The 23169-nt window shown below is 37.5% G+C and overlaps 1 protein-coding gene across 1 annotated transcript in view; it reads left to right on the top strand.

The window, feature by feature from the left end:
• The window catches only part of LOC120861348 (spermatogenesis-associated serine-rich protein 2), a 154215-nt gene that overhangs the window by 60609 nt on the left and 70437 nt on the right, over nt 1–23169 (top strand). The window contains exon 2 of the mRNA XM_040236997.1: nt 17399–17666. Within this exon, the coding sequence (XP_040092931.1) occupies nt 17642–17666 (25 nt within the window). The 5' untranslated portion in view covers nt 17399–17641. The remainder of the gene's footprint in view (nt 1–17398; nt 17667–23169) is intronic.

Here is a 23169-nt window from a genome sequence, read left to right as displayed (position 1 = left end):
CATCACTTCATGGCAAATAGATGGGGAAACAGTGGAAACAGTGTCAGACTTTATTTTGGGGGGCTCCAAAATCACTGCAGATGGTGATTGCAGCCATGAAATTAAAAGACGCTTACTCCTTGGAAGAAAAGTTATGACCAACCTAGATATCATATTGAAAAGCAGAGACATTACTTTGCCAACAAAGGTCCATCTAGTCAAGGCTGTGGTTTTTCCAGTAGTCATGTATGGATGTGAGAGTTGAACTGTAGAGAAAGCTGAGTGCTGAAGAATTGATGCTTTTGAACTGTGGTGTTGGAGAAGACTCTTGAGAGTCCCTTGGACTGCAAGGAGATCCAACCAGTCCGTTCTAAAAGAAATCAGCCCTGGGATTTCTTTGGAAGGAATGATGCTAAAGCTGAAACTCCAATACTTTGGCCACCTCATGTGAAGAGTTGACTCATTGGAAAAGACTCTGATGCTGGGAGGGGTTGGGGGCAGGAGGAAAAGGGGACGACAGAGGATGAGATGGCTGGATGGCATCACCGACTTGATGGACGTGAGTCTGAGTGAACTCTGGGAGTTGGTGATGGACAGGGAGGCCTGGCATGCTGCGATTCATGGGGTCGCAAAGAGTCGGACACGACTCAGCGATTGAACTGAACTGAACTAGCAATATGTGAGAATCAGTTATTCCATACTCCCTGATGGCCCTTTAAAGTGAAACTTTCCTATGTATTTATTTTTATCATTTTGTTTGTATATTTGGTTTTTAAAAGTATTTTATAGAATATTCATGAACCCACCATTTAACCAGAGTTTAGTACTGAATATTGACAGTCTTACATGTTCTCCTCTCTATTGTCCTGTTGCCTTTCAAAGTAAATACTAATATTCTAATTTTTTTTAATCTTTCCATAGCCTTTTCAAAAAATAGTTTTATCAGATGTATATGTGTGTCTAAATAATATATTGTCTAGTGTATTTTTTAAAAAAAGAATATCATGCAATCTGAGAATCAGTTTCTTTTTTTTTTAATGCTTAACATTATATTGCCGAGACTCATCTGTATTGTTGCATACAGTTGTAGCTGACTCATTTTCTCTACCATATAATACTTCATTTAGTGGATATATCACAACTTATTTATTTCCTGTTGGTGAACATTTGGGTTGTTTCCATTTCTTACTGTTATGAATTCTACATGTTTTCTGGTGTACCATGAGCAAGAATTTCCCTTGATACTTAGAAAAGTAATTTCTGGGTAATAACATTGATAAATATTCTACTTTATGAAATAATGCCTATATTCCAGAGAAGTTATACCAGTTGTATATTCCTATCAGCAGTAGATCAGAGATGAGATCCTTTTCATTATGTAGGACAATTTGTATTTTCTATTTTTTACGTGTATTTGGTGATTTGTGTTTTTAAGAAATTTGTTACCAAGTTTTCAAATGTATTGACATTAGGTTGTTTATATTTTTGTCTTATATTTTAATGTCTGTAAGATATATAGTTTTCTTTTTAAAATTCCTGATACTGATATTTGTGCTTTTTTTCCTTCTTTTTCTTCTTCTCTTAGGGATTTCTTGCTGGGTCAAGAAATCAGTTTTTCTTTCATAATTTTTTTTTCTTATTACATTAAAATTTTTGAAAATCACGATAAAATACAGATAAAATTGACCACTTTAACCAATTTAAAGTGTGCAGTTCAGTGATGGTAAGTACATTCACGTTATTGTGCAACTATCACCACCATTCATCTCCAAAACTTTTTCATCTCCCCAAATTAAGACTCTGTACCCATTAAACATTAATTCCTAAGTCTTCACCCCTACAGCCCCTGGCAACTTTGTCTCTATGAATTTGACCACTCTGTAAGTAGAATCATATAAGTAGATTCCCATGTAAGTAGAATATATTTTCATATAATACCTTGTATAATTAGAATCATACAGTATTTGTCTTTTTGTGACTGGTTTATTTCACTAAGCGTTACATCCTCAAGGTTTGTCTGTTGAGAATGGATAAAGGTTTTTTAGTGTGTGTCAAGTATTGGCACATAGTTGTTGTTCAGTCACCCAGCTGTCTCTGACTCTTTGAGACCCCATGAACTGCAACACACCAGGTCTCCCTATCCCTCACCATCTCCCAAAATTTGCCCAAGTTCATGTCCATTGTGTTGGTGATGCCATCCAGCTGTCTCATCCTCTGACTCCTTCTTCTCTTTCTGCCCTCAGTCTTTCCCAGCATCAAGGATTCTTGAATGAGTCAGCTGTTCGCATCAGATGAGCAAAATACTGGCGTTTCAGCCTCAGCATCAGTCCTTCCAATGAATATTCAGGGTTGATTTCCTTAAGATTGACTGGTTTGATCTCCTTCCTGTTTAAGAGACTCTCAGGAGTCTTCTCCAGCACCACAGTTCAAAGGCATCAGTTCTTTGGCCATCTGCCTTCTTTATGGTCCAGCTCTCACAACTGTACGTGACCACTGGGAAGACCATAGCCTTGACTATATGGACCTTTGACAGCAGAGTAATGTCTCTGCTTTTCAACACAGTGTCTAGGTTTGTCATAGTTTGCCTGCCAAGAAGCAGACCCCATCTGATTTCATGGCTGCAGTCACCATCCCAGTGATTTTAGAGCCCAAGAAGAGGAAATCTGTCACTACTTCCATCTTTTCCCCTTCTATTTGCCATGAAGTAATGGAGCCAGTTGCCATGATCTTAGTTTTTTTAGTATTTAATTTTAAGCCGGCTCTTTCACTCTCCTCCTTCACCCTCATCAAGAGGCCCTTTAGTTTCTCTTCACTTTCTGCCACTAGAGTGGTATCATCCGCATATCTGAGGTTGTTGATGTTTCTCCCCGCTATGTTGATTCCAGCTTGTAACTCAACCAAGCCCAGCATTTCTCATGATATGCTCAGCATATAGGTTAAACAAACAAATCTTGAACCAATCAGTTATTCCCATACAGGGTTCAAACTGTTGCTTCTTAATCCACATACAAGTTTCTCAGGAGACAGGCATGATGTTCTGGTATTCCCATCTCTTTAAGAGCTTCCCACAGTTTATTATGATTCACACAGTCAAAGGCTTTGGCCCAGTCAATGAAACAGAGGCAGATGTTTTTCTGGAATTCCCTGGCTTTCTCTATGATCGAGCGAATGTTGGCAATTTGCTCTCTGGTTCCTCTTCCTTTTCTAAATGCAGCTTGGACATCTGAAGGTTCTTGGTTTGCATAATGCTGAAGCCTCACATGAAAGATTTTAAGCATGACCTTACTAGCATGGGAGATGAGTGCAGTTGTCCAGTGGTTAGCACATTCTTTAGTGCTACCCTTCTTGGCACATAGGACGTTATCTTAATTATTTACTAATTGATCAGTTTTTTAAGTTAGCAGGTGTATTGAGAAATCACCTTTTCTGGGTGCATGGGATTTCCCTTTATGGAGTAGAGTCGGTGAGTAAAGCTCTTAATTGCCGTATTTTGTTTTTGCCTCACAGCTGCCTCCATTCCCTTGTGTTGCTTGTGCATCTGTGCTTTGGGGAGATGGAAGGACTAGAGTTTATATGTGTGTGGAGGGGATGAGGATTAAATGATCAGTATTGTTTAAAACCATTATTGAAGAATTTATACAGCTGAGGATAATTTGGCTTGATTAGACTTGGGTTACAGCCACCTGCGTGAGGAGGAGGAGGCTATAGACAACTCTAACCACCCAGCTAGCAGTGAAATAGGAAGAGACAAACATGTGTATTGCCTCTCTGCTCCTTTGAGCCCCCTCTACTCCCACACTACAGCTGCCACTGATGACTAATGTTTAGCAATTTGGAGGATTTTATGCCTTTTAATAGTAGTAAGAGGAGTTGTGATATCACGTGGTTTCTGATTTTCCACTTAGAATGTATTCTAAATTTCCAGAAATATTATTTTATTCCAATTCTGTGTTGTTCCAATTCAATGTTTACATTTTAAAAGAGGAATTTATTGGTTTTTCTAAATGAAAATTCCATTTTCCAGAATAAAATTTGTGGTGATCAGCTTTATAATTATGGGAGTTTGGGGGTTAGAATGATACATGGATTGGAAAGTTAGTGCCAATGAATATGAATAAAGACATTTGTTGAGAAAACAGACGTATGGAAATGTCAGCTTTTGACCTAAGGACATCATCTCCTTTGTTGCTAATTATTTTTTGGAGTATATCGATGCATTACTTTGGGTCTCTCTGCTTTTTCATACTTTATAAGGCTAATGAGAATATTTATTGGCAAACTGATGATACATTGTGGAATAAGAATTCTTGATTGTTTTCTCATAACCAAAACTCTTTAAGTCAGGAAAAATGTTCTTATTTGAAACTCCCCATTTTCTTATTTTGGGTTGTTATTCTGCAGGTCTAGAGAGTTAGTGCTTGTAGGTTCTTAGGGACACATTTCTTGAACCCGTTGGTTGGATTTCTAAGTTAAAATAAACATTGTTTAGGTTAAACTGAGAGTTTTCAGCTTTGGTTTAATTTGCTGGGAATGAGTCTTTTTAAAAAAGTATTACAATTGTTTTGAAGAGATAATATGCTTATATGTTTCAGTGCAAGAAATATATAAAAGGTTGATTGAAACAAATAAAAAGGGTGATTAAAAAGTCTTTCTTAACCTTGTCTCCTATTTTTTCAGTTTCCGTTCTTCAGTGGATCATCACTGTTGGCTAGTTTCTTGCTTATCCTTTCAGATACACAATATTTACGTATATATGATAGTATAAATTATTCTTCTCCCCATCATTTACTTAACAATATATCTTATATCAATATATAAAAGGATGTTCTCTTTCCTTAAAAATATTTGCATAGTATCTCATTGTGTGAATAAACCATAATTTATCAAACTAGTGTCCCACTGATAGACATTAAGCAAGTCTATGAGTGCCATCTTTCCACCGGCATTGCTCACTTTGCGCATCTCTGTCACATTTTGGTAATTCTCCCAGTATTTTGAATGTTTTTATTATTGCTACGTTTGTTATGGTGAGTGATCTGTGATCAGCGATTTTTGATGTTACTACTGTAATTGTTTTAGAGTGCCACAAACCATGCCGAAACGGGAGGAAAATTTAATCGATTCTGACTGACCCACCGACTGACCATTCCCCTACCTCTCTTCCCTCTCCTCAGGCTTCCCTATTCCCCGAGACACAAACGTTGAAATTACAGGCAGACTTTGCTTTATTGTGTTTCACTTTATTGTATTTCACAGATATTGCTTTTTTTTTTTTTTAAACATATTGAGGGTTTGTGGCAACCCTGCATTGTCAGATGATGGTTAGCATTCTTTTAGCAATAATGTATTTTTAAACTAAAGTACATGCATTTTTTTAAACATAATGCTATTGCACACTAAATAGACTACAGTATAGCGTAAACGTAACTCCATATGCACTGAGAAACCAAAAAGTTTCTGTGGCTTGCTTTATTGTGATGTTCACTTTGTTGCAGTGATCTGGAACTGAACCTGCAATCTCTCCAAGGTGAGCCTGTACCTATAAAATCACAACATTCCATTTCCCTCTCCCTCTGGTCTCTGGCTAACCACCATTCTCCTTTCTGTTTGTGTGGATTTCAGTACTTTAGATACCCTATCTAAGTGGAATCATACAATATTATGACTGACACTTCATTTGGCATAATATCCTCAGGGTTCATTTATTTTGTGGTATGTATTAAGATTTCCTTCTTTTTAAAAGCCAAATAATATTCAATTATATATATATGCCACATCTCGTTTACCCAATCATCTGTCGATAGACATTTGGGTTGTTTCCATCTCTTGTCTATTATAAATAATGCTACAGTGAACATGGATGTGCAAATACTTCTTCGATATCCTGCTTTAATTTCTTTTGGATATATACCCAGAGGTGGGATTGCTGGATATAGTAGTTCTATTTTAAAATTTTGAGAAACCTTCATATTATTTTCCACAGTGGCTACACCATTTTATATTCCAACCAACAGTGCACAGGCGTTCCAGTTTTTCTACATCTTCAACAACACTTATTTTCTGGTTTTGTGTTTGTGTGTGTTTTGTTTTGTTTTTTTGCTGTTGTTGTTTTTGTTCACAGCCATCCTAATCGACATGAGGTGATATCTCACTGTGATTTTGATTTGTGACATCACTCTAGCTATGAGTGATGTCAAGCATCTTTTCATGTGTTTGTTGACTGTTTGCTTATCTTCTTTAGAGAAACGTCTGTTCAAGTTGTTTGTCCATTTTTAAGTTGGGTCATTTATTTTTCTGTGTTAAGTTGTAGGGGTTCTTTATATATTTTGATTATTAAACCCTTATCAGATATATGATTTGCTAATATTTTCACTCCGTTGATTATTTTTGATGTACAGAAGTTTTTAATTTTCACATGGTCCAGTTTGTCAATTTTTGCTTTTTTTGGCTGCTTTTGGTGTCATATTCAAGAAATCACTGCTCATGTCAGTGTCATGAAGCTTTTCCTCTGTGTTTTCTTCCAGGAGTTTTAGATCTTATGCTTAGGTCTTTAATCCATTTTGAGTTGGGTTTTTTTTTTTTTTTTTTGAGTTGGTTTTTGTATGTGTATAAGTTAAGAGCCCTGTCCTTTACCATCTCCCAGAGTTTGTGGAAACTCAGGTCCATTGAGTTGGTGATGCCATCCAACCATCTCATCCTCTGTTGTCCCCTTCTCCTCCTGCCCTCAATCTTTCCCAGCATCAGGGTGTTTTCCAATGAGTCGGCTTTTTGCATAAGGTGGCCAAAGTATTGGAACTTCAGCGTCAGTCCTTCCAATGGATATTCAGGACTGATTTCTTTTAGGATGGACTCATTGGATCTCCTTGCAGTCCAAGGGACTCTCAAGAGTCTTCTCCAGTACCACAGTTCAAAAGCATCAATTCTTTGGCACTCAGCCTTCTTTATAGACCAACTCTTACATCCCTACATGACTACTGGGAAAACCATAGCTTTGACTAGATGGACCTTTGTAGGTAAAGTAATGTCTCTGCTTTTTAATATGCTGTCTAGATTAGTCATAGCTTTTCTTCCAGGAAGCAAGCATCTTTTAATTTCATGGCTGCAGTCCCTATCCACAGGGATTTTGGAGTTGAAGAAAATAAAGTCTCTTACTGTTTCCATTGTTGCCCCATCTATTTGCTATGAAGTGATGGGACCAGGTGCTATGATCTTATGTTTTTGAAAGTTGAGTTTTAAGCCAACTTTTTCACTCTCCTCTTTCACTTTTATCAAGAGGCTCTTTAGTTCCTCTTTGCTTTCTGCCATAGGGTGGTGTCATCTGCATATCTGAGGTTATTGATATTTTTTCCAGCAGTCTTGATTCCAGCTTGTGCTTCATCCAGCTCGGCATTTCACATGATGTACTCTGCGTAGAAGTTAAATAAGCAGAGTGACAATATACAGCCTTGGTGTACTCTTTCCCAATTTTGAACCAGTCTATTGTTCCATGTCCGTTTGTAACTGTTGTTTTTGACCTGCATACAGATTTCTCAGGAGGCAGGTAATGTGGTCTGGTATTCCCATCTCTTGAAGAATTTTCCATAGTTTGTTGTTATCCACACAATTGAAGGCTTTAACATAGTCAATGAAGCAGAAGTAGATGTTTTTCTGGAATTCTCCTGCTTTATCTATGAACCAGTGGATGTTGCAATTTGATCTCTGGTTCCTCTGCCTTCATAATCCATTCATATTTAATATAATTTTTATATAGCTAGGTTTCTCTCTGCCATTTTGGTATTTGTTTTTTATATTATATCTTTTGGTATAATTGTTCCTCCTTTATTACCTTATTTTGTGTTCAGTTCAGTCGCTCAGTCATGTCCGACACTTTACGACCCCATGGATTGCAGCACGCCAGACCTCCCTGTCCATCACCAACTCCTGGAGTTTACTCAAACTCATGTCCATTGAGTCGGTGATGCTATCCAACCATCTCATCCCCTTCTCCTCCCGCCTTCAATCTTTCCCAGCATCAGGGTCTTTTCAAATGAATCAGTTCTTCGCATCAGATGGCCAAAGTATTGGAGTTTCAGCTTCATCATCAGTCCTTCCAATGAATATTCAGAACTGATTTCCATTAGGATAGACTGGTTGGATCTCCTTGCAGTCCAAGGGACTCTCAAGAGTCTTCTCCAACACCAGAGTTCAAAAGCATCAATTAATTCTTTGGTGCTCAACTTTCTTTATAGTCCAACTCTCACGTCTGTACATGACTCCTCGAAAAACCATAGCGACTAGACGGACCTTTGTTGGCAAAGAAATGTCTCTGCTTTTGAATATGCTGTCTAGGTTAGTCATAACTTTTCTTCCAAGGAGCAAGCATCTTTTAATTTCATGGTTGCAGTCACCGTCTGCAGTGATTTTGGAGCCCCCCCAAAATAAAGTCTGTCACTGTTTCCACTGTTTCCCCATCTATTTGCCATGAAGTGATGGGACCAGATGCCATGATCTTAGTTTTCTGAATGTTGAGTTTAAGGCCAACTTTTTCACTCTCCTCTTTCACTTTCATCAGGAGACTCTTTAGTTCTTCTTCGCTTTCTGCCATAAGGGTGGTGTCATCTGCCTATCTGAGGTTATTGATATTTCTCCTAGCAATCTTGATTGCAGCTTGTGCTTCACCCAGCCCAGCATTTCTCATGATGTACTCTGAATATAGATTAAATAATCAGGGTGACAATATACAGCCTTGATGTACTCCTTTCCCGATTTGGAACCAGTCTGTTATTCCATGTCCAATTCTAACTGTTGCTTCTTGGCCTGCATACAGATTTGTCAAGAGGCAGGTCAGGTGGTCTGGTATTCCTATCTCTTTAAGAATTTCCCAGTTTGTTGTGATCTACACAGTCAAAGGCTTTGACATAGTCAATAAAGCAGAAGTAGATGTTTTTCTGGAACTCTCTTGCTTTTTCGATGATCCAGTGGATGTTGGCAACTTGATCTCTGGTTCCTCTGCCTTTTCTAAATCCAGCTTGAACATCTGGAAGTTCTCAGTTCATGTACTGTTGAAGCCTGGCTTGGAGAATTTTGAGCATTACTTTGCTAGAGTGTGAGATGAGTGCAATGGTGCAGTAGTTTGAGCATTCTTTGACATTGCCCTTCTTTGGGATTGGAATGAAAACTGACCTTTTCCAGTCCTCTGGCCACTCTGAGTTTTCCAAATTTGCTGGCATATTCAGTGCAGCACTTTCACAGCATCATCTTTTTAAAAAATTAATTTGTTTAATTGGAGGCTAATTACTTTATAATATTGCAGTGGTTTTTGCCATACATTGACATGAATCAGCCATGGGTGTACATGTGTCCCCCATCCTGAACCCCTCTCCCACCTCCCCCTCCATCCCAGCCCTCGGAGTTGTCCCAGTGCACTGGCCCTGAGCGCCCTGTCTCATGCATTGAACCTGGACTGGCGATCTATTTCACATATGGTAATATACATGTTTCAATGCTATTCTCTCAAATCATCCCACCCTTGCCTACTCCCACGGAGTCCAAAAGTCTGTTCTTTACATCTGTGTCTCTTTTGCTGTCTCGCATATAGGGTCATGATTACAATCTTTCTAAATTCCATACATATGCGTTAATATACTGTATTGGTCTTTTTCTTTCTAACTTACTTCACTCTGTGTAATAGGCTCCATCCAGTTTCATCCACCTCATTAGAACAGATTCAAATGCATTCTTTTTAATCACAATATCATCTTTTAGGATTTTAAATAGCTCATAGGTTTTTTTTTAAGTGTATGATTTTAATTATTTTGTTTTGCTGTTGTCTTTTGTTTTTGCTGTCTTTGAGTTATTTTCTTTTCCTTTTTAAAATTTTAAATCAGCTACCCTTTATGTCTCCAAACTTTTGAAATACCACTCTTTATATTATAAACTTTATGGGTTTGTATTTCTTCTCCAGAAAATAAAAAGAATAGTTAACCCCTATCACAACAACTGGAGAAAACCTCAGTAGAAACTCAACACTGTTTTTCAGTGAGAAATACCTAATGTTGTGTATTTTGTTTAGTGAAGACAGTTGTCCATATACTAAGCAAGGTAGAAATTGCTAATGTGGTCAATTTATTTTTTTATTTTTTATTTTTTGGCTTTTTTTTTTTTTGCTTTCATTTATTTATTTTACTTTACAATTCTGTATTGGTAATGTGGTCAATTTAAAAGAAGCAAATAATTTAAAATACAAAGGCTTCCAAGTGGTGAGTTATTTTCTTAGTGCTTGCTCTAGACATTCCAAAATGCACATTAATTTATCACAGTCTACTTTAGATTAATGCTAGTTTAATTCTGTAAGATAGCATTTCTTACTCCCTCCTTTGTGCAGTAATTGTCGTATACATTATATTTGTTATAAACATAGCAATAGTGTTGTTATTACTGCTTTATACAATCTTTTAAATTTTAGAAAATATATACATATATATGTGTGTGTGTGTATATGTGTGTGGAATCTTATGTTTCTCAAACAGGGATCAAATTCACATCCCCTGCATTGGAAGTACAGAGTCCTAACTACTGGACCCACCAGGGAAGTCCCAAGAGAATAAAATTTTTAGAATGCATTCTTTTATATTTACCCATATATTTCCTTTTCCCAGTACTTTTCATTTCTTTGTGTAGGTTCAAGTTACCCTCTGGTGTCAGTGGATTCTCTTAATTTATTGGGGATGTCTCTGTTTCATGTTCATTTTATAAAATCATTTTATTTCTATGTTTGCTGTGCTGGGTTTTCATTGCTGCACAGGTTTTCTCTAGTTAGGCCAGCAGGGCTGCTCTCTAGCTGTGGTGCACAGGCTTCTCATTGTGGTGACTTCTCTTGTTGTGGAGCGTGAGCTCTAGGACATGCAGGCTGCTGTAGTTGCAGCCACTGTGCTCAGGAGTTGCGGTTCCTGGGCTCTAGAGCACAAGCTCAATAGTTGTGGCACATGCGTTTAGTTGCTCTGCGGCATGTAGAATCTTCCCGAATCAGGGATTGAACCCGTGTCTCCTGCACTGGCAGGCAGATTCTTTACTACTAAGCCACCAAGGAACCCCATCTTCATTTTTGAAAGACAGTTTAGCTATCTGGATACAATATTCTTTTTTTTTTTTTTTTAATTGGAGGATGATTACTTTCCAATATAGTGTTGGCCTCTGCAATATATGAACATGAATCAGCCATAGGTATAGGTATGTCCCCTCGCTCCTGAACCTTTGTCCCACCTTCCTCCCCATCTTACCCTTCTAGATGATCACAGGGCACTGATTTGAGCTCCTTGCCTCATACAGTAAATTTTGCTAGCTATCTAAATTACATATTGCAGTGCATATGTTTCAATGCTGTTCTCTCCGTTTGTCCCACTGCCCTTCCCCCTCTGTGTCAACAGGTCTTTTCTCCATGTCTGTCTCCACTGCTGCCCTACAAATAGGTTTATCAGTACCATCCTTCCAGCTTCCATATATATGTGTTAGAATACAATATTTATCTTTCTGTGACTCACTTCACTGTGTGTAATAGGTTCTCGGTTCACCCGCCTTATTAGAATGCAGTCAAATTTGTTCCTTTTTATGGCTGAGCACAAGCTGGAATCAAGATTGCCAGGAGAAATATCAATAACCTCAGATATGCAGATGACACCACTCTTATGGCAGAAAGTGAAGAGGAACTAAAAAGCCTCTTGATGAAAGTGAAAAAGGAGAGTGAAAAAGTTGGCTTAAAGCTCAACATTCAGAAAATGAAGATCATGGCATCTGGTCCCATCACTTCATGGCAAATAGATGGGGAAACTGGAAACAGTGTCAGACTTTATTGTTGGGGGCTTCAAAATCACTGCAGATGGTGACTACAGCCATGAAATTAAAAGACGCTTACTCCTTGGAAGGAAATTATGACCAACCTAGATAGCATATTGAAAAGCAGAGACATTACTTTGCCAACAAAGGGCCGTCTAGTCAAGGCTATGGTTTTTCCAGTAGTCATGTATGGATATGAGAGTTGGACTGTGAAGAAAGCTGAGCGCTGAAGAATTGATGCTTTTGAACTGTGGTGTTGGAGAAGACTCTTGAGAGTCCCTTGGACTGCAAGGAGATCCAACCAGTCCATTCTAAAGGAGATCAGCCCTGGGTGTTCACTGGAAGGACTGATGCTAAAGCTGAAACTCCAGTACTTTGGCCACCTGATGCGAAGAGTTAACTCATTGGAAAAGACCCTGATGCTGGGAGGGATTGGGGGCAGGAGAAGGGGATGACAGAGGATGAGATGGCTGGATGGCATCACTGACTTGATGGACATGAGTTTGAGTGAACTCCGGGAGTTGGTGATAGACAGGGAGGCCTGGCGTGCTGTGATTCATGGGGTCACAAAGAGTTGGACACGACTGAGCGACTGACCTGAACTGAACTGAACATTCCGTTGTATATGTGTACCACAACTTCTTTATCCACTCCCCTGTCAGTGGACATCTAGGTTGCTTCCATGTCCTAAGTGTTGTAAATAGTGCTGCAGTGAACAGTGGGATCATGTGTCTTCGTCAGTTATGGTTTCCTCAGAGTATATGTCCAATAGTGGGATTGTTGGGTCATATGGTAGTTTTATTCCTAGTTTTTTAAGGGATCTCCACACTATTCTCCATAGTGGCTGTTACCAATTTGTATTCTCATCAACAGTGCAAGAGGGTTCCCTTTTCGCCATACCCTCTCCAGCATTTATTGCTAGTGGATTTTTTGATGGTGGCTATTCTGACCAGTGTTAGGTGATACCTCATTGTAGTTTTGATTTGCATTTCTCTAATAATGAGCAGTGTTGAGCATCTTTTCATGTGTTTATTAGCAATCTGTGGATACAGAATTCTTACTTGACAGTATTTTCTTTCAGCATTTTGAATATGTTATTTCATTGCCTTCTGGCCTCCCTTGTTTCTGATGAGAAGTTAGCCACTAGTTATAGTTTTGTGTCCTTGTAAAATGACACTCCCAAGATTTTCTGTTTGGGGCTTTCATCAGTTTTACTATATATCTAGGTATGGATTTCTGTGTTTCTGTTGTCATGGTTCATTTAGCTTCTTAAAGTGTAGATTAATTGTACAAGTCAGTTTGTATAGTATTTGCTCACTGTTTCTATATCCTTCCACTTCTGGAACTCGTAATTCATGTATGTTGGTACATTTGACATTGTTCCGCAGGTCTTTAAGGCTATGTTTGTTTTTCTTTATTCTTTTCTCTCTTTTCAGATTAGGTAATTTCTGTTACTCTTTCTTCCAGTTTATTTTTTATTCTGCTTCAACTCTGGGGTTTTGTTTCATCTTTTTTATAATTATTTTTTGTTGTTGAGAAAGTGCTTTAAAAGACTAAGGAAAATTATAAGAACAATGCCTTAAACAAATAGAACATTTTCCGTAGTCTTTTAAAGCACTTTGAAGTCTGTGTTTGCTAAGGCTGGCATTGGGTCTACTCAGGGATATTTTCAATCACATGGGGTCTTTTTTCCCTTCTCAGTTTGGGTCATACTTTCTTGCACTTTTACATCTTACAAATTTTTGTTGAAACTGTGAATATTTTACATAATATATTGTAGCAGTTTTGGATTCTGATTTTTTTCCCTTTTGAGAGTTGTTGTTGCTTTGTTATTATTGTTGTTTTTAAAGTAACTTGCCTGAGCTAAATATGTGGAATTTTTCCCTGTGGTGTGTGACTGCTGATATCTGCTCAGTTTTTTATTTTAATTTCTGTTTTAATTTTTGTGTTTGGCTTCCTGGAGTGACACCTGCATCTGCATTGCTTAGTGGTCAGTTAATGATTGGTCAGAGATTGCTAGATAATGTGCTAGCTATTGTGCTAAATACCGAGTAAGACTTCTCTCTGCTGATCTTTATCTGTTTGAGGAAGCTCCTTCAAAGTTCAGACCATTTCAAAGTCTGCGCTTTTACCTTCCACCGGGCCCTTTTGTGTCTTTTCTGCCTGTTTATGCAGGCTCCTGGTGTGTGAATGTGTAGACATTTATCGAGGTCCCTTATAGTTTCTTCTCCAGATTTCCTTTTTAAATTTCTGACTAATTTGCTGCCCCATTGTTTGCACTAACATGACGGCGACCTCAGGCTATTGGAGCCCTTGGTCTTGCTTTTCTGTTTGCTCCCAAGAATGCAAACTCTTACTGACAATGTGGATAGGATAGGCATGGGCTTTTTCTTTGCTTTCCTTTAAGTAAAGTCAGCCTTCTTTGTCAGTGAAGCTGTTGGTTTTTACCACCTTGGTAGAACCAACTTCCCCACTGACCTCTGGGGATGGGAGTACTTTAGACAGTAATGCCACAGACTCCCTCTGTTCTCACCCCAAGTTCAGCAGTTTCTTATGAACAACTGCAGAGAAGGTAACATTTGAGAAAAAGCCTAAAGGAGGTGAGGAAATATTCCATGTAGCTATCTAGGGAAGAACATTGCTGGCAGAGGCAACACCTTAAGGGCCTTTCCTGTATTTCACAATAAAGAGGCGAGTGTGGCTGGTATAGAATACCTGAGAGGAAGAGTGGCAGGATGTGAGGTCAGAGAGAGAAAGGGTGCATGCGGACAGGGTGTTAGAGCAGATAAGACCTTTTAAGCCACTCTGAGGGCTCTGGCTTTTACTTTGAATGAAATGAGGAGCTGCTGGAGGGCTTTGAACAGCATAGTTGGGACATAATGTCTTATAATTTTAAAACAGCTATGTGAAACAGAAGCTAGAGAGTGGCAGAATAGCAGACTCAGGATGCCAGCTAGGAGACTATTATAGTCTTGATTATAGCAATGCAGGTGAGAAATGATTGTGTCTTGGACAAAGGTGGTTGCAAATGGAGATGGTAAGAAGTGGGCCAGTTCTGGTGTATGTAAAAGGTAGAACAGAGAGGATTTCTGATGGATTGGTGGTGGGGAGGGAACGATACTAATTGCTTATTTCAAAGGAATTTTCCTATATTTCATCTGTGAATGTTTTTTCTGATCCCTTTATTGAGTCCTCTGTTTTTGGAGTCTATTATATTGATTCTAATTATCCTTAGATTAGATCATTTTTATCTTCTAATATTATCTTCTAATTGCTTTAACTTCTTTTATGTTTTTATTATTATTATTCTGAAAGCCATCCCATTTCTCCATCTCATTCATTCTATTTTCATTTGAATCTGTTCTGTTTCTGATACCTTATTAAATCTGTAATTGTAGTATTTTGTTTTTCAGATTTTCTTAGCTTTGCAGTCATCTTTCTTTTCATTCTATTTAGTCTTATTCATTCTTTCCTTTATTTCCTAGCTCTTATTTTATTTAATCTAAATTCTTATTTAAAGTATTCAAATAAGTATTCAATGAAAAATCTTTGATTTGGGGGGTTATATTGTTTCCCAGGTTTAGTTCTTATTCTGCTATCTGCTACATGGTAATTTATTTTCTCTCATTGTCTTTCTCTTTTGTTACTGGAGATTTGATAGATGCTGTGTCATTTTTATTGATTGCACGTTGCAGGATCTCAGTTCCCCAGTCAAGGATCCAACCCAGGCACGTGGCAATGAAAGCTCAGAGTGCTAACCACTGGACTGTCAGGGAATTCCCTAAGAGGCTCTTGCTCTGAAGTCTTTATTTTACATTTATCCTTTTTTTTAAACTTTATTTTATGTTGGAGTATCAGTTCAGTTCAGTCTCTCAGTCGTGTCTGACTCCTTGCGACCCCATGAATCGCAGCACGCCAGGCCTCCCTATCCATCACCAACTCCCGGAGTTCACTCAAATTCACATCCATCAAGTCAGTGATGCCATCCAGCCATCTCATCCTCTGTCATCCCCTTCTCCTCCTGCCCCCAATCCCTCCCAGCATCAAAGTCTCTTCCAATGAGTCAACTCTTCGCATGAGGTGGCCAAAGTACTGGAGCTTCAGCTTCAGCATCATTCCTTCCAATGAACACCCAGGGCTGATCTCCTTCAGAATAGACTGGTTGGATCTCGTTGCAGTCCAAGGGACTCTCAAGAGTCTTCTCCAACACCACAGTTCAAAAGCATCAATTCTTCGGCGCTCAGCTTTCTTCACAGTCCAACTCTCACATCCACACATGACCACTGGAATATTGGAGTATAGCCAGTTAACAATGTTGTGATAGTTTCAGGTGCACAACAGAGTGACTCTGAGAACAGGCTTTTACTCTTGATGGATTTTTTTTTTTAACTTACTCGTGACTTATCCCTTTTATTCTCCACACTGAAAAAATATTTCATATAAGTTTACTCTTATTTCCTTCTTGGGTTACATTTTATAAAGTTTTTTTTTTTTTTTTTCTATCAGGTTTCTAGGTATAAGAATTCCATGATCCTCCTCATGCTTTCTTTACCCAGAAATTTTGGACATGTATGTATTAAATGTTCAGTAATAAGGGAGGAAAAAGGCATTTGTATATTTGCAATTTATAAAAGCTTTCTGTAGTATTGGCTAATCCATATTCTGATGTTTCAGTTTTCCTTATTAAATTCCCTTTATTCTCTCCTTTTCCCTCTCACCCTCCTCCCAAATGTCTTGCAACTATATTTGAGCTGGGAAACCTGAGGAGGGGTTAGATAAAGGAAATTATAGAGGAAGAGAAAAGACCTTTGATTTATATAGGAAGGGCAGGTGGTAAGAGAGATCTTAGGGAGTGATAAGAAGTAACTATTTTTGTGAAGTAGAGATGGAGATAAGATTTTTGAGAAAGACACAAGAAGAATAAGAAAACATGCTTTCTGAACTGAGAAGATAGTTTGATTATAAGATTAAAATTTCTTACGGAGCAAATTATTGCTTTTTTTAGAAAAGGTTTACAATGATTTCTTTTTTGAGAAACTTTAAAAAATCGAAGTATAGTTGATTTACAATGTTGTATTAATTAAAATATTGCTTCTTAGAACTGTATTCTTTCTAGAGTAGTTTTTTTTTTTAAACAAGTGAATACCCTGGTTTCTCTCTCTCTCTCTCTTTAAAACAATTTGTTTGTTTTTGGTTGCGCTGGGTCTTGTTGCTACACGCAGGCTTTCTCTAGTTGTGGAGAGCGGGGGCGGTTCTTGGTTGCGGTGCAGGGGCTTCTCACTGCGGTGGCTCCTCTCCTTGCGGAGCACAGACTCTAGGTGCGCGGGCTTCAGTGGTTGAGGTATGTGGGCTCAGTAGTTGTAGCTCACGGGCTTTAGTTGCTCTGCAGCACGTGGAATCTTCCTGGAACAGGGATTGAACCCATGTACCTGCATTGGCAGGCAGACTGTTACCCACTATACCAACAGGGAAATCTTCAAGTAGTTTTCTTTTAATAACTAGTTTCATTTAGAAAAAGTGTAAAATAAAGCATGTGGATATCTGTTAAAATTTTTGTATAGAGATTACTGTCATAGTGAATATGTGTGTGTGTTTGTTTTCCCCCTAGAATCTCCCTGGAAAAAGAGACATGAATGTCTGCAATGATATTTCTTGACACAAATTTGATATGAGAGAAGAAAAAGAGATCGACGGCTAGTGAACAGGATTTCAAATAACCAGGATTTTATATTTATCACCTAACTACAGCCTTTGGTCGCCTCCTTTTAAATCAAAGATAAGTACAGTCAGAACCAAGACAAGGCAAAATAATACTTTTCTTCTGCATTTTTTGAGATTAAAGAAACCTGCAATGTCTAGGAAACAAAACCAGAAGGGTAAGATTCCACGTGGGCATTAATTGTTAAAAGCATAGTTGTAGAGTCATGATCACCATTTCTATCTGTACATGGTTTTAAAAAACGTTCTCAATGTGTTTTGAGTGGTGTTATACTTTTGCTCGCCTAGTGCAGTACTGCTGATGATTATAACTTATCTTTTAGTCATGACTGCAGTTAATTTTAGAAGAGCATGGAACATTCACAACATTATCTGTTGTCCCTTTAACTAGCTGGGTATTAGATTATAGCTTTTTGTGTTACTAGTTTGGGAATTCATATAACAATTGCTTTTCTACTCTTATAAACTTATTAAATTGTAATATAATTTCAGGAAATCCAAACACATCTTGAAAGTGTACTTTTTGGAGGGTGAATATATGTTATAGAGGTAGGATATAACTTACTGCAGGATATTCTATATCATGTGAGTTGATGTTTCTTTGGAGACAGGAAATGAAACGAGTAAATGCTTCTAGTCACTGATTCTTCTTTATCTTTCCTTCTGGAATTGTGACTCTAGCTTTTTGTGTAAAGTGTAAATTTCAGAGTCAAGAAATATCAAAAATAGTTATACAGAGGAAAGGACAACAGAGACTACACTTTTTCAGCGTTCCAAGAAGACCTGTGAAAATGTAAAGGGACAAATAGCACTTAAAACTGTCACACATAACTGGAATATATTTGTTAAAAGAATGACCATAGCTATCCTAGATTTTTTTCCCCTCATTTAGTTTAACTTTCAATTTAAAGTTGATGTTCTTTAATTTAAAACAAAGCTATAGATCCAGGTCTCACATGCTAAATATGAAGGGAATGCTTAATTTTTTTTTTAATTGAAACATAGTTAGTGTACAATGTTACATTAGTTTCAGGTGTTCAGCAAAGTGACTCAGATATGTATGTATACACATATGCCCTGTTCTTTTCCATTATAAGTTATTATACGATATTGAATATAGTTCCCTATTTACCTATTTTAGATGTACTAGTGGATATATGTTAATCCCAAACTCCTAATTTATCCCTCCCCACCATTGTCCCCTTTGGTAACGGTAAGTTTTATTTGCTAGGTGTGTGAGTCTGTTTCTGTTTTATATAAATAAGTTCATTTGTATCATTTTTTTTTTTTTAGATTCCACATATAAGTGGTATCATATGATATTTGTTTTCCTCTGTTCACTTAATATGATAATCTCTAGGTCCAAATCTATCCTTGCTGGTGCAAATTTCTTTCTTTTTTATGTCTTGAGTGGTAGTCCAGTGGTGGTGTGTGTGTGTGTGTGTGTGTGTGTGTATCACATCTTTATCAGTTCGCCTGTTGATGGACATTTAAATTGAAGGAAATGCTTTTAAACTTCTTAGTTTTGACTTGGCAAATCAAAAACCTCACTATAAGAAAACAATATACCAGAGCTGCTTGTGGTTTTGAAAGCTATAGTACATTGTATAGCAAACCTGTGTAAAGAATATCTGAGCTCTAAAGAATGGTTAGATTACTAAAGAAGCTGAACTCTTCAAGGGAGTGAGATTTATCAACTGAAAAGTTTTAAAAATATCATCTAAAATGTTTAGCGTTTAATTTTTCCCAAAAAAGTAAACTTTAGCAGATTGCTTTGGCCTTTTAAAAACTAGAGTCTTTGTTTATTTCATCTCTATGTTGTTCCACAGCTATAAAAAAGTATCACTGCTTTTTATAATTAGTGTCCAGTTACTATACAGTAAATGTAGATTTAGATCACATCATAGGCATTAAATGCTAACAAATTTCAACTAAACATAGCCTGCATATACACTTAGTTGAAACAAAAGAAAGCTTTTATGTCATTAGGACTTTCTCTGAAACAAATATATACTTATATATAACCTATAAATATATTGGTTTTAAATATATATATAGGTTCAGATATTTGAACCAAAAAAATACAAAATTCTGATAAAATTCTATCTCATTTAATTCATTTATATATTTAAAATTACATTGTTTGGGGTGTTCAGTTCAGCTTAGTTGCTCAGTTGTATCCTACTCTTTGTGACCCCATGCACTGAAGCACACCAGGCCTCCCTGTCTATCACCAGCTCGTGGAGTTTACTCAAACTCGTGTCCATTGAGTCAGTGATGCCATCCAACCATCTCATCCTCTCTCTGTTGTTCTCTTCTTCTCCAGCTTTCAATCTTTCCCAGCATCAGGGTCTTTTCAAATGAGTTGATTCTTCGCATCAGGTGGCCAAAGTATTGGAGTTTCAGCTTCAGCATCAGTCCTTCCAGTGAATATTCAGGACTGATTTCTTTTAGGATGGACTGGTTGGATCTCCTTGCAGTCCAAGGGACTCTCAAGAGTCTTCTCCAACACCACAGTTCAAAAGCATCAATTCTTCGGTGCTCAATTTTCTTTATAGTCCAACTCTCACATCCGTACATGACTACTGGGAAAACCATAGGTTTGACTAGATAGATCTTTGTTGGCAAAGTAATGTCTCTGCTTTTTAATGTACTGTCTAGGCTGGTCATAACTTTTCTTCCCAGGAGCAAGCGTCTTTTAATTTTAGTAGTCTAATAATTATACTGACTTTATCAATTTAGTTATAATACATTAAAAAGATAGATACTATGGTAGTTTTTGTTCTCTAGAGACAACTCATTTATTAAGTGTCATTTTGTAATGAGTTATGTTTTATTCCACAGTAGACCATGTTTCCGTATTTTCCTGTATCAGTAACACTTGTGAATTTCTTAATGAACTATTTAGTGGAGTTAAACTTGGATGGCTTAAGTTAAGGTGAATTTTAATTACAACTATTGATTGCTCCAAGCCTTTTAGCCCAACACCTAGCAGAAGTCAATAAGATCAGTACTTCTCAAACTGTGGTCTGTGAACTAAAGAAATACTTTAAAATGGAGAGTGTTTAGAAACTCTTTTATAGTGGTTTGACAGTGCTGTAACATCCAGACCCTTTAAAGGCAGTTTTATTGAGGTATAATTTAAATACTATAAAACTCATCTATTATAAATGTACAGTTTTATTACTTTTAGTAAAAAAATTTTTTTTTTTTTTTTTTAAATTTTGGCCATGCTGTGCAGCTTGTAGGATCTTAGTTCCCTGACCAGGGATTGATTGAACCCAGGTCCTCGTCAGTGAAAGTTCAGAGTCCTAACCACTGGATTGCTAAAGAATTCCCTGTTTTTAGTAAATGTATACAGTTGTGCAACCATCACCACAATCCTATTTTATTTTATTTTTTTATTTTTTTCACAATCCTATTTTAAAACACCTTCCTCACCCCTAAAGGTATATTTAGTTATCAGATCCTACTTTCCCAGGCAAACATACCTACTTTCTCTGTCTTCAGTTTTGCCTTTTCTAGAGATTTCTAATAAACAGAGTAATCCAGTATGGTTTTGTGTCTGGCTTCTTAATGCTGTTTTTGAGGTTCATTGTTGTTTTTGAATGTATCAGTAGCTTGCCACCTTTTACTGCTGAGTAGGGTTAAGGTTATAAAAAGTCACAGAGTGTTTCTTTTACACTTTGCTACTCATGATACTTGTGTGATCAGAACTGGATGTTTCTCCCATATTGACCAGTTCTCTGATACCAGCCAAGTGTCCCTACAATCCTATTCAGTTCTGATACTATCTTCTTGGAGTTCGTGTTAGATCCCACAGGTTAAGGGCTCAGTCCCCCAGACGGCTCCCACTTCAGGCACCAGTCCACGAGGATTGGGTTCCCAAGTTATCCACCCTCAGTCCATCTTGACTACAATGGGTGGTTTCTACAACCCTCCTTCTCAGATTCAGTAATTTGCTATAATGCTCACAGAAGTAAGGGAAACCACTTACCTACTTTTACTGGTTTATATACATAGTAGAGGATGTTAAAAAGAATACAGGTGAACAGCCAGATGAAGGGATATATAGGGTAAGATCTGGAAGGGTCCCCAGTGCAGGAACTTCCATGAAGTTGAGGTGTACTACTCTTCCAGCATACCGATGCATTCACTAACCTGAAAGCTCTCTGCACCCCATACTTTACAGAATTTTTTTTCAAGGTTTTATTACATAAATGTGATCAAGTATTAACCCTTACTTCTAATTCCTCTCCTTTCCCTTACCCAACAGATGGGAGTGAGGCTGAACATTCCAAGCCTCTGATCATGGGTTGAACTTTTTGGTGATAAAGCCCCCTTCCTGAAGCTCTCCAGGAGCCCAAAAATGGTTTGTTAGAACTAAAGATGTTCCTATGAACCAGGAAATTTCAAGGCATTTACAATCTCTATTAGGAACTGGAGTCGAATACCAAATATTAGAACAACGAGATGCTCCTAGCATCTTCATTTCTTAGGGAGTTATGAAGGTTTTAGGAGCATTAGCTAGAGTTAGGGTTGAAGACCAAAATATTTATTTCTTATTATATTGCAATATCACAGGTTATATCACATTTTGTCTTCCACTTACCAGGTAATTATTCATTTGGATTAGTTCCATTTGTGGCTGTTACAAATAATTATAAATTATGAACATTTGCCTACAACTCTTTGTGTAGACATATGTTTTTGTTTCTCTTGGGGACATACCTAGGAGCAGAATCGTTTAACTTTCAAAGAAATTACCATGCCAAACTGTTTTCCAAAGTGGCTGACCATTTTATAATCCCACCAGCAATAAGTGTTGGTTTTGAATACTTCTTATCCTTGCTGACACTTGGTATGGTATCATTTTCATTATAGCTATTTTTATAAATATAGCTATTTTTAACCTGGGTGTGTAAGGATATTTCATTCTGGTTTTGATTTGTACTTCCTTAATGTGGTTCTGATTGTACTTCCTTGATAGTCAACGATGTTCACTGTTTCTTCATGTGATTATTAGCCATTTATATCTTCTTGGGTGAAATGTCTATTTAAATTCTTTATTCATTTTTACAAATCAGGTTATAGGTCTTTTCCCCCATACCCTGCAAAATTTTTAAATTGAGATATAGTTGATTTACAATATTATATAAATTTCAGGTGTACAACATAGTGGTTCATGATTTTTTTTAATATAAATTTATTTATTTTAATTGGAGGCTAATTACTTTACAATATTGTATTGGTTTTGCCATACATCAGCATGAATCCGCCACGGGTGTACACGTATTCCCCATCCTGAATGATTCATGATTTTTAAGTGTTCAGTCATTCAGTCGTGTCCGACTCTTTGTAACCCCATGGACTGCAGCACACCAGGCCTCCCTGTCAATCACCAACACCCAGAGTTTACCCAAACTCATGTCCATTGAGTCGGTGATGCCATCCAACCATCTCATCCCCTTCTCCCACCTTCAGTCTTTCCCAGTATCAGGCTGTTTTCAAATGAGTCGGTTCTTCGTATCAGGTGGCCAAAGTATTAGAGTTTCAGCTTCAACATCAGTCCTTCCAGTGAATACTCAGGACTGATCTCCTTTAGATGGACTGGTTGGATCTCCTTGCAGTCCAAGGGACTCTCAAGAGTCTTCTCCAACA

Source organism: Oryx dammah, unplaced genomic scaffold, assembly GCF_014754425.2.
Source record: "Oryx dammah isolate SB20612 unplaced genomic scaffold, SCBI_Odam_1.1 HiC_scaffold_11232, whole genome shotgun sequence".
NCBI lineage: Eukaryota > Metazoa > Chordata > Mammalia > Artiodactyla > Bovidae > Oryx > Oryx dammah.
This window is presented reverse-complemented; position numbering and strand designations above follow the sequence as displayed.